This window comes from Balaenoptera physalus, assembly GCF_965194825.1.
Source record: "Balaenoptera physalus genome assembly, chromosome: 15".
Taxonomy (NCBI): Eukaryota; Metazoa; Chordata; class Mammalia; order Artiodactyla; family Balaenopteridae; genus Balaenoptera; species Balaenoptera physalus.
Genome location: NC_138894.1, coordinates 90102498 through 90115058, shown reverse-complemented (window position 1 = coordinate 90115058; position 12561 = coordinate 90102498). Strand labels below are relative to the sequence as shown.

Here is a 12561-nt window from a genome sequence, read left to right as displayed (position 1 = left end):
AAAGACGAGTGTAATATACAGCGTTTTAAATACCAATAGTTATCCACCCTCAAAGGAACCAAGTTACTAAATTGATACGAAGAATTGTTGCCTGATCTTCACGTAAAACAGAAAAGTATAAAGATGAATGTTGAGTCAACAAGAGAGAAATAAGCTTACTTCAAGAGGCTCAAAATAATAAAAAAAGAAAAGATGAGCACAAAGCAGAATGGAGAAACATTTAAAGGCCATATGTGTCAGAAGTACTTCAACTTTAGCTTAGGAATAACGCAACTAGTAGAGACTCTACTGCCATTACTGCCATTACTGCGGGCCTACACAGCTCACCAAGGCTCATACATTACTTGGAAGAAAAAGGTACCATAACAAGGTTTAAAAAAAAAAAAGGCCTAGTATTAATTAGGAGGCACTAGTGGAGACACTAGCGGAGGCACTAGTCAGTAGGATAATTCCACCTACAAAGGGCTGTGATCTGTATTTATTCACATTCTATTTTTAAACATCGGAATTCGCCTGTAGCACACAAAATTTAAAAACTTTTATATACCACACTCATGGTATATTAGTAAAATATCAAAAGAACAAGCAAAATTGACAAGCACATGAAATAGTGTTCAGTCTCATGTGTCATTAGCAACATGCACTACAATGGCTATAATCACATAGACAGACCACACCAAGTGTTCTCTGAGGATGTAGAGAAACTGGAACCCTCATACATTGCTGGTGGGAATGTAAAATGGTGCAGCCACTTTGGAAACCATTTTGTTCACTCCTTAAAAGTTAAGCATAAGCTTACCATATGACCCAGCAATCCCACTCCTTGCAATCTAGCCAAGAGAAATAAAAACATTAAGGTAATTTCATAAACAAAATGTGGTATATCTATACAATGGAATATTATTCAGCAATTTAAAAGAACAAGATATTGATATATGCTAAAACGTAGATGAACCTCAAAAACATTATGCTAGGTGAAAGAAGCCAGAACAAATGACTGCATATTGTGTCGTTCTACTTGTATGGAATTTCCAGAAAAGAAAAATTTATAGAAACAGAACAGAATCAGTGGTTGGCTGGGGCTGGGGCTAGTAATCAGAATGCCTGATAATATCTGAAAAGTTTTCAAAACAGTCATTCATAGTGACTTGTAATAACACTCTTGAATCCTGATCAAAATCTCTCATGCCCTTTGGCTTTGTTTTTAATTTTGTTAAATGAATATTGCCCTACCATTAATCACAGCCAACATGCCATTTTAAGGAATTTCACCCTGCGAACACACCACCAGCATTTCATTTGCCCTTACTCATGAAACGCTGTTTCAACACAGGCATCACCTAGGTACGTAAGAAGGAACTGGATACGTTTAACCAGAAGAAAAGTTAGGGGGTAGAGAGAACAGAAGACACATGATAAATGATAAAGGTTGTTCAGTCCACACGAGCTGTTTTTACTTCACCTAAAACACTGAATAAAAGTAGCTTAAATACTTTCCAAGACAAACTGCTTCAGCACAATCCAGAAAATATTCAAATCACAATTCACTTTCCTGCTTGACTTCCAATTAATTCTACCACCCAAACCTTCCAATTAATTCTACCACCCATATCCTCTCTGCATATACACGTGTTTACTTATCTTCCTTCCCATAGGTAGATAAGAAATAAGTGACAAGGACATATACCAAAATTTTTACTTCGGGAATACTTTAGTATCTCTTCAAGCAGGGATATATTTCTACAGTTTATCACTCCTGTTACTTAAAAAAGAATGATTTGTTAGTTATTCAACAAATATTTACAAGACATATCAAGAGGAAGACAAAAAAGACCCAGGTCCTAAAAGAGCTTGTATTCTGTCCATTAAATAAACTCAAAAGCCAAGAAGTACATAAGACAAAACTTGGTATCTTAAGCATTCCTCATCACAAACATCCAGGTAATTAAGATAATGCCAACCCTGCTCTGCTCCATTTCTATCTAAATAAAGTAATAGGAGGCTCTGCTATTCATTTCCATGGCATAAAAAATAACCCCAACAATGAAATGTTAAAAATTAGTTCCAGGTCTATAATCTCTTGAAAATGAAGAAAATTTCTATCAGTTGCTTTATAACTTAAAAAGTCTGAAACTCTTTTAGAGAATAAAAGAAATTAGACACTGAGTACTAAGTGATCAGTTAACTATAACAAAAAAAAAAATTATAGAGCACTTCATATATCAGACCTGAAAAATCCATACCTTACCAAAATGAAGCAACAAACCATATAATCATTCTTGGACTTAGAAACATTCCCCAAAAGATTATCAATGATGAACCAAAAGTGAACCTCAATATTTCCTTTTTCTCTGTCTCTGTCAGTCTCTGTCTCTCTCTCTCTCTCTCTCTCACACACACACACACACATACACACACAGAAATGCTAAACCCAAATGCTTTCTAAAAAGATAAGTGAGGGTCATCTGGGACACTGACATGCAGAATTTACAAATATATGCCTGTAATTTAATCATACTTTAAAGGAAAAAAAAAAAGTACAGATGATACAGATGAGAGGAAAGGAGAATGACTCCCATCAAGGATAAAGTGAGAAGAGACAGTTTTAGCAGAGTCCCAAATGCCACCACGATTTCACATCAATTTAAATATTAGGGACTTCCCTGGTGGCGCAATGGATGAGACTCCGTGCTCCCAATGCAGGGGGCCCGGGTTCAATCCCTGGTCAGGGAACGAGATCCCAAATGCACGTTGCAACTAAGAGTTCACATGCCACATCTAAGGGACTGGCGAGCCACAACTAGGGAGCCCGCCTGCCAGTGCTACTAAGACCTGGTGCAACCAAATAAGTAAATAAATATTTAAAATAAATAAATATTAAGCGCTATAAAATAAGCTAAGCTACCAATGAAAATGTTATTTTGTGGTTTTCTTCCCCCCAAAGGCTATATTGTAATAAGCTGCTCTCAGTCATCCACATTCCCTTTACCAGTAACCCTTATCACTAACAGCTCATATTTATATATTTTTGGAATATATATATCTATATATATATATATATATAAAAGCACAGAATAGGATTTTAAGTATAGTTGTAAAGTTGTAATTTCCATGAAGAAACTCAAGAAGCTCAAGTGGAGACCAAACCTATAATAATTACCCTCTCTATTCCCCCAAGCACCACTCTCCAAACAAAGTTATATGACAATACAGAAATATAAACAGAGGCTCCCAATTAATATTTTGGGAACTCTAGTGCTGATACTTAGACAAATCTCCTGATGAAATCTTTGTACCCCTACTTCATAGTTTCCATCAGAATTCCAAGTGAAATAAAAGTAACATTAAAAATAAAACCATTAGAGTACTAAAAGAAAATTCAGGTCTATGATATCATAATCTTGATAATGGAGAATGTCCTAAGCATGACATCTAAGCCAGAAATCACTCTACAGTGAGAAGACTAATAAATTTGACTACATAAAAGCTTCTATTATTCATTAAGTGTTAAAAACAACAATGACAAAGCACATATACAGTGTAATTTTACTTCTTTTACATTTTAATTTCTTCAGACAGATATTTACACCAAAATGTTAAACAGTGGTTATCTCTATGTGAGGAGACTATGTAGAAGGGTCACTTGCATTTATACCTTTCTTTATTCTCTAAATTTTCTACAATAAGAACATATTATTTTTATAATTTAAAAAATAACAAATCTTTCTTCACTTCAAACAATAAAATCTATGTTTCCCTGTCTCAACCATGGTTGCCTGCCCATTTCCTTCAGGTAAAATGATATAAATTAAAAATTAAAAAATTAAAAAAGAATTCTGAACAGAGCATGGGTTAAACAGGAGAACCATGACTGAAGACTTGATGTAGTTACTAAGGTGATAAAAAAGCAAATAAAAAGTGCACCTATCAGTAAACTGATTTTCGACAAAGGTGCCAAACAAGGCAATCCAACGAGAAAAGAAAAATATTTTTTTGAAAACTGGTGCTGGTGACTATAGTTAATGATACTGTATAGTAGACCCTAAAGTTGCTAAGACAGTAGATCTTAAATATTCTCAACACAACAACAACAACAGCATGGTAATTATGAGAGGTAAAGGGTGTGTTAACTAACCTTACTGTGGTGAACAGTTGGCAATACACGTGTATCAACTGTCAATGTTAAATGTCAATAATATCTCAATAAACCTAGGAAAAAATGGTGTTCAATAGTCGATTTGGGGAATATGAGGGAAAGAAATGAACCCTGACCCCAAACTCACACCACACACTAAAACTGGCTTAACACATATCCTAGACCTAAAAGTAAAACTATAAAGCTTCTAAAAGAAAGGAAAGGAAAATTTCTTGTGACATGGGGATAGGCAACAGTCTCTTAGGCAGAAAAAGCAATAACCATGAAAAAATGTGATTAAAGAAATAGACACGCCACATATTTGACAAAGAACTGGTATCTAGGATATATAAAGAGCTTGTACAGCTCAAAAAGAAAGAACACAATTTTTTCAAATGGGCAAAAGATCTGAACAGATGCTTCACAAAAGAAGATATACAAATGGCCAGTTAAGTGCATAAAAAAGTACCTCATTCGTCATCAGAGAAATGCAAACTAAAGCCACAATGAAATACTACTATCCACCCACAGAATGGCTAAAATTTAAGACTCAGTGTTGGAGAGGAACTGGAACTCTCCTAGGTTGCCGTGTTAATGTAAAACGATATGACCATTTTGGGAAGAGGTCTGACATTTTTCTAAAAAAACTAAACATACACCTACCCTAAGACCTAGTAATTCCACTACTAGGTAGGTATTTAACTCAAGAGAAATGAAAATATGTCCTCACAAAGGCTTACTACAAGATTGTTCACAGCAAAGTTTATTAAGAGCCGAAGTATATATACAAAATAGCCAAAACCTGAAAACAGCCCAGGCATCCATCAACAGAAGATGCCTAATAAATTGTGGTTTATACACATAATGGAACACTAGTTAGCAATAAAAAAGGAACTGCTGATACACAAAATAACATGAATTAGTCTCAAAAACTATGCTGAACTAAAGAAGCCAGATATAAAACAGTACATACTATAAAGGATTCCATTTATATGAAGTTCTAGAAAAGGTGAAAGTAATCTTTAGTTACACCCCCCCAAAAAAATCAGAAGAGCGACTGACTCCAAGAGAATGGGGTGTAGAATTAGCTGAAAAGGCATATGAGGGAGATTTCTAGGTTGATAAGAGCGTCCTATATCTCAATAAGGATTTGCATTACACAGGTGCGTGCATTTGTCAGAACTCATCAATGTGATATTTAAGATTTGTGTATCATTGTATGTAAATTTAATCTTTAAAGAAAAAAACTCTACTTAATGAAATGCATGCTTAAGTGTTTAATGGAGAAGTGTACCACATCTGCAACTTACTTTAAATGAATCAAAAACAAAAGATGTATTGACAGATGAATGAAGAGATGGCTAGATATAATAAAGCAAATATAGCAAGCTATTAATTAGGTGATGAGTATATGGATGTTTATTATCAATTCTTTCAATTTCACTATACTGTGAAACTTTCCACAGTAAAACGCTGGGGGAAAACTTAAACCCTACCTTGTTAAGTTGAACATAGAATATATTAAAACCCAACAATTCCACTCCTCGATATATATCCTAGCCTACAGAAACTTCACATGGGCTCCAAGAATGATCACAACACTTTCCATGATAGCAAAAAAATGAAAAATAATCTAAATATCCATCAAGTAGATTGAAGCAATATATTATGGTTTATGGTATGAGTGAAAATTAATAAACCACAATGTGAGTAATTTTGAGTGAAAAAGCAAGTCACAAAAGAATATATACAGATGTTAACCCTTTATAAAGTTAAAAGAAAAACTAAACAATATTGTTTGGGAATACATACTAATGTGGCAATCTATGAAATAAAGCAAGGAAATGATAAAAAAAAAAAAAAAAAAAAAGTTCCAGGTAGCAGATGAGAGAGGATGAAGGAAGACTAAATTCAGCAGCAGCAGAATACAGGTAACTTCAACAGGTTAGTGTCCTATTCATTAACTTGAGCAGTGATTTCAGGAATGCTTGCTTTTTATGCTTCATAATTCATATCTGCATGCTGTATTCTCTTAGTATGTTTAGAATACTTCAGAATTTGAAATGGGAAAAGAGAGCTATCTGATCAGGACTCAACCAAAACAACAACAACAACAACAACTTAGGCTTCAAGATAATTATCCACTATTTCTTTACAACTATTTAAGGTGTATATAAGTCAATATTTCCTTACTTAGTCTATGTTGGCCTTACCGTGGGGCAAGATGTTTCCAAATTCAGAATTTTTTGGATTTTCGAATAGTAATAAAGTACATATACTATATACAGTATATTCCCGAAAACCCTCTGGGGAGTCTGAGGTAGCACCCTGAAATCAAACACTAATATTTCTCCAGGGAAAGCTATTACTATTTACTCCAAGAGAGATGAATCGCCTAAAATACTGTAACATCAGATCAGGTCAGATGTTACATCAAATAAGTTTTACCAAAAACTAGGTTTTCAGAGCTCTTTATATATCAGAACTGTGGGGGAGGGACTGTGGACCTGTACTTTCAAAGGGGTTCAACTTCACCTAACTAGTAAATTCTATACATTACTTTTTTCAACTTCTCTAGCTAATTCATTTTCTTTAAAGATTTCCTGACCATCAAAATGCAAGTTTCAAAGTAATATAATCCCACTTATGCTATAAATGCCCAATGTTTATTTCACAAAAGAACAACACATATAAAACCTTCTTTATTCAATTTTTATTCTATTCCACTTTTGTATCTTTATCATATTCACACTTGTTATATAGTGGGGGAAAAATGCACATACAATTTTATTTTAAATGAGCAAATAACCATCACAAAGCTGAAAATCTTAGCACTGTGATAAGAAATATTTTCACATAGTTTACAGGTATAATAAAATCAAAGTGTTTTGTATTCTAAGTGGCTGAAAATCATAAGTAAATTTTTAATCACCTTTCCCCATCAACACCAGCCTTACGGAACAGTTTACCCAAGCCTGAATCCCACAAGTTATAACAATCATTTACTCTCCTAAAAAAATAAATCAAAACACAAAAGCACAGACCTTTAGAAAGACATCTCTCCATCATAACACTAAAGGACAATTCTTTTTACCATAACATTTGGGTAAGCAGTATCAGAAGCTTAGTCTTGACAACAAAGCATGGGTATTTACCCGAAAGTTTCAAACACTGCAAAAGCACACTACTGACAATCCTTCCCTCCAAAAAAAAAAAAAAAGTATTACAGAAGCAAATCTCTCTCAAAACTCTATTTTTAAATAATACCAAGCAACTCACAATCTGCAACCACAACGGGATATATTCTCTTCAGATTAATCTTAAGGACCCATATAAAGCCTCCATAAAACGAGCTGATGCAGAGAAAAAAAGACAATTTAGTCTCTATACGGACAGTCTTGGAATCCAGTTCTAGGTATGCCTCATGATTGCTAGCACTTTTCTGATGGCAAATTCAAAAGACAATGCTACTCATTCAGAATTTTATAGCAAGAAATAGTTGCCAATAAAACCTTTTCCTTTTCAAAGGAAATATAAAGCACTTACCTAAAAATATGCTAAATGCACACAGAAGTGAGCTAAATTTAACGAGCACTACTATGTACCAAGCATTGAGCTAAGCACTTTACATGTTGTATAATATTTTTTCCAACAAATAGTTCTACCTTCTAGGCCTAGCCTACAGTACCCATATAGTAACTATTATACAGTAATTTCTGGTATACTTCATCTTCTTACTTTTGTCATCTTAGGCAGTATACAATTTTAAATGGTACTTTCTAAGCTCCTGAATAAGTAACTAAGATTAGTGACTGTGTTTTTATCAGATTATATTACTTTAAATTTTCTCTGTTAAAGGAAAAATATTTTCTATAATAAAACCAAAAGAAATGCCATTCGCAGTAAAACAATGATCAATTGTGACATGAAAGCTAAAGGGTAAGGTTTCAAATCTTTAAAGTGATCCGCACCATTATTTCAGGAAATATGTTTTTATAACACTCTTTTAAAAATTAATTCTTGGAATTTCTGTCTGGAAAGATGAAAAAGTCCTGGAGATGGCTAGCGGTGATACTTGCACAATAATGTGAATGTAATCAATGCCACTGAACTATACACTTAAAAATGGTTAAAACAGTAAATTTTATGTTATGCACATGTTACCACAATTTTAAAAATTAATTCGTTCTACTACTTGATACAGTGAAATACACATGATTTTAAAGCTAACTTACTATAACATGGTTTAGAAAAAATCTTCAGTTCGTCATTTTGCAATAGAAAACACCAGCAACCTCGAAGAGTAAAGGACAATTTTTGGCCTGATAAGATTTACTGCAACTCAGAACCATAACAGTTAATCAGCTAAAAACAGCAAAAACAAAATCCGTCCAGTCAGCAGCATCTGATGTCATACCAGTAGTATGTTACCTTAATAAAGGTGTAAAGTGTCTTGGAGGTATTAGGCACTCAATAAATGAATGGACCAGATTGTTTACTGAGCATGTGTAATGCTTCCTTTTTTAAAAACAGCCTTCATTTTAATAATTTAGAAAACACTTTAATAAAAAAGAATGTATGCTCATTACCATGTATAAATAACTTAGGCTCAAGCTCATAATAACCCTAATAATTATGATGAACATCAGTAAAGACCCAAGAGATGAAAGTGAAGTGTAAAAAATTTCTATCTGAGGTTGAATATGAACTTGATGAATACTTGAGATTTGCTGTACTATTTTTAACTGAACTTTCTGGCCTTAGGTCAAAGTTTTGCTAGCAAAATACCAAAGCGAAAATGCTGGGAGTGAAGCCCAGAGTCTCTGCTTTGGCCTTGGAAAAGCTATGCCCTTCATGCAACCAATCCTATCCCCAATTGAAGACTTCTAAACACTATTCATAGTGCCATGCTCCCATGAAAACATATGAACAACCCACTAATATGAAAATCGGGAAAAGGAAATGTCAAACGCGTCTTACAGAGTACAGTACATCACTACATTCTGCGCATTGTACAGAAAGACACTCTTCAGTCAGTTCCTGCACTTCAGCCAAACGGTACTGAGTCACTCTGCAAATGATTCCAGAAACCTCAAAGGATAACCAACGGCTTCTGAAGGAAAGTCAGTCAGTCACTGGAAAGGGAGGAGACAGTTTTTCTCATCATACAGTCAATAGATTTCTCCTGTCAGGGAGTAGAGCTGAACAAGTTCTGGAAGGGAGTTCTGGAAGGGAATATCTGAAGGATCCAAGGGTCATCTACCTGAATTCTAGTCGTCCAGGGTTAATTTAACATCCAGCGCATCTTTTTCGCTTTCTTCTCCTCTCCAGGGTAAAAACCCACACCCCCTTTTCCCATAAATGCATCTCTACTGCATACTAATCAAAGAGTCTGTGAAATACAACAGTCTATCCTAACAAAAACAAGAAATAAACAAGCATTCTACAGTGCGTTTCTGATCTGTAAATCATGTCCCTTTCTTAAACAAAGCCAACTAGCAGACGTTACGTGGCTATCAATTTGGATTTCAAAGGCCATCTCAGGAAAGAGATACAATGAAAAGGAGAGATTGATTCCATTCTACAATTCAGATGGATTCTTTAGCTCTGGTGCAATAATCTCGGAAATTAAATTTACATAAATTAAAATGCACTAAATTGCAACTAGTAACGTTCAAACACAACTGAAAACAGGAAAACCTTCGCTGTGTGTTTCAAGATTTCAGACTGAACTCTTTGTCCTGTACCCCAGGTGGGTACTGCCCATAGGGACAGCCCCAGGTTTCTCGCTTCCTCGGACTCACGTCCCCACGCAGCATGACGCTCTGCAAACGGGCTAGCCTGGTGCCTGAAGGGCAGCGTACCTTCCACCCTACCTCCCCGAACCCCCAGGGCAGGCGGGAAGGAGAAGAGGGGTGCTTCCTCCCAGAGCTCCAAGAAAGGGCCAGCCGGGGATGACACCGGCTCCAGGAGACAGAAGGGAAGAATCAAAGGTGGGTCTCTACTCCCGGAACTTAGTCGCAGAAATGTCTGGTCTCCGACCCGGGCCCCGGCTGCCGGAAGCTGGGCGGGGTGGGGCGAGACCTCCCCCCACGGACGGGTGGGCACGGAGGGGTGGGCAGTCGGGGGAATCGGCGGTGTGAGCGGTCAGCAGAGAGGGCTCCCGGGCCCCGGCCACCTACCAGCAAGCTCTCCACGTTGATGGGCGACCGAGGGTCTCGGATGAGCGCCTCCAGCTTCCTCTGGCGGCTCACGCCCGCGCCGTCCCCCGACACGGCCTCGGGGGCGCCGGGCATCTTTCCCGTCGGCGGGGGCCGGCTCATGCCGCCGCCGCCGCCGGGCCCGCACCCCGCTCCCCGCGCTCCGGCCCGGCCGCCTCGGGGCCTAGCGCCGCCCTCGAACCGCCGGCTCCGGCCGGGGCTCCGCCCGGGCCCACCGCCCGCCTCGAGCTCCGGTTTCGGGTCTCACGCCCCGGGACCTGGGGGTGTCGGAGAGGCCGGCCAGGCCCGGCCGAGAACGGCGAGGAACAGACGGCGTCCCCGCCCCTCAGTCAGATTCGCGCCGCCCGGTCCGTTCCTCCGCCGCAAGCTCCCTCAGGACTCCGAGGGCGGGAGCGGGGAAGTGGCGCCGCCACCGCCGGACCGGGACTGTCCCGCCCTCTGGGGCTCTGGGAAGCTGAAGCCCAGGCTCCGACAACTACGGCCGCCCCCAGCCCGCTCCCATGACCGCCGTCGGCAGCCTCAGTCCCACAAGCCCGTGCCCCTCACACACTCCCGCGCGGCGCCTGTCTACGGCCGCGCGCAGCCGCTACCCACAAGCCCCTCGGCCCGCGGCTGCCGGCGCGCCCCCGCTCGCCCCGCCCCGCGCGGCGCGCGCCCCACCTCCCCCGCCCGCCGGCCTCCGCCTCCTCTCGCCCCTTTCCTCGTTTTTTATCGTTTCCTCCTGTCTGTTTGGCTTCGCATTTCTCCTTTTTGAGTCTCTTTTCTTCTCCGCTTCCTCCTCCCCCTTTTTGAGTTCTCAGAGGGTAAATGGCTGGGCGTGCGGTCACCGCCTCACTTGACCCGCGAGCTCCAGCTGGGGGAGGGGAGGGCACGCCGGGGGCTCCGGTCGGCCCGCGGCTCCGCTCTCGCCTGACTGCCCGGGCGGACGACCCCGCGGACTCGGAGGCCCACCCCCACCGCCCCGACCCGGCCCAGCCCGGCCCGGCCGCACCCGGCGCGGGGCCGGGGGGTGGGGGGCGGCGGGCGGCTTGTAGTGGGGGGATGGGTCGGTCCGCGCCCCCCGCCTCCGCCCGGCCCCAGCTGACTCAGCGCGCAGCTATGCGGGCCTTGCATCACCCGCGCCAAAATAATAGCGACCGCCACTCGCTGCCTTCGCCTGCAGAGCTCTGCGCTTGCAAGGGGCCTGTCTGGGCCACGAAGAGTTTAGTGGAAAGGCCGGGAGGGTGTGCCTTGGGAATCGGAAACTCGAAGAGGACGGGCGGTTGGAATCCAAGTCCTGGGGCAAGAGGGCCTGGAAAAGCTGCTTCTGTCCCCAGGGCAGGAGTCCTGGACTCCCGGAAGCCTTTCTGCGCATCCCTAACAGTCGCCTTCCCAGCTGGGCTTCAACACCAACCCTGAAGAGAACAAGAGGGCGATAGAAAAATGCTTTCCCTCCGCAGACCTTCTCGAGGTCTTTGCCTTTTGGGGGGGCGGAAGAGGGGCGGTCATAGGGGCCGCTCGTCCACATTCCTGCCTCTCGCGGCCCTTGCCATTGGTCAGATCCACCCAGGGCGCAATCTGAAAAGTATGTGCCAAGAGCTGTAAAACTGTTCATTGAGCCCCTTTGACCCAGTAAACCCATTTAAGGAAGTACATTTCTAAGGAAGTGATCCAAAGGGGGGTGGGGGGAGAACTTGCATAAAGATGTTTATAGCAGGGCTATTCAGAATGTTCATAATGACCAAAACCTGGGAATGGACCCAATTGTCCAACAATTGGGGAATAATCCAAACAAGTTCTGTCAGATTAACAGAAGGAATCCTGGCAGGTATGCAGGATTCAAGTCAAGCACGTCAAATTTTGGCAAGTACATGAAAAGATGTATTGGAAATAAGGTTGAATAAAACAACGAGGACAAAAATTAGTTTGTACACACTACTCGAAACTATGTAAAATGAGTAGCTGTAAGAACAAGAGGTGAATACAGTTGTTTTTAAGTGAATGGGATTTTTTTTTTCCTTGAAGATGCTTAAGAGAACATTTCAATGTCAAAAACTGAAAAACTGTCATAAGATAGATGGGCCACTCCAAAAATCTACACTGATATCCATTAAGTAGTAAAAATCTTAAGAACCTTTCTCACCGGCATGTCAGAGAGAAGCCCATAAAAGGGCAACCTAGTTCCAAAGGCCTAACCTTATAAAAGTAACATTTTAATTCAGTGAG

The 12561-nt window shown here is 40.4% G+C and overlaps 1 protein-coding gene across 2 annotated transcripts in view; it reads right to left on the bottom strand.

Moving 5' to 3' along the window:
- The window catches only part of ROCK2 (Rho associated coiled-coil containing protein kinase 2), a 137285-nt gene extending 126319 nt beyond the window's left edge, over positions 1-10966 (bottom strand). For both annotated transcript variants that reach the window (XM_082425819.1, XM_082425820.1), the window contains exon 1: positions 10318-10966. In XM_082425819.1, coding sequence (XP_082281945.1) covers positions 10318-10458 — 141 coding nt within the window. In that variant the 5' untranslated portion in view covers positions 10459-10966. The remainder of the gene's footprint in view (positions 1-10317) is intronic.
- Between the last annotated feature and the right edge of the window lie 1595 nt (positions 10967-12561).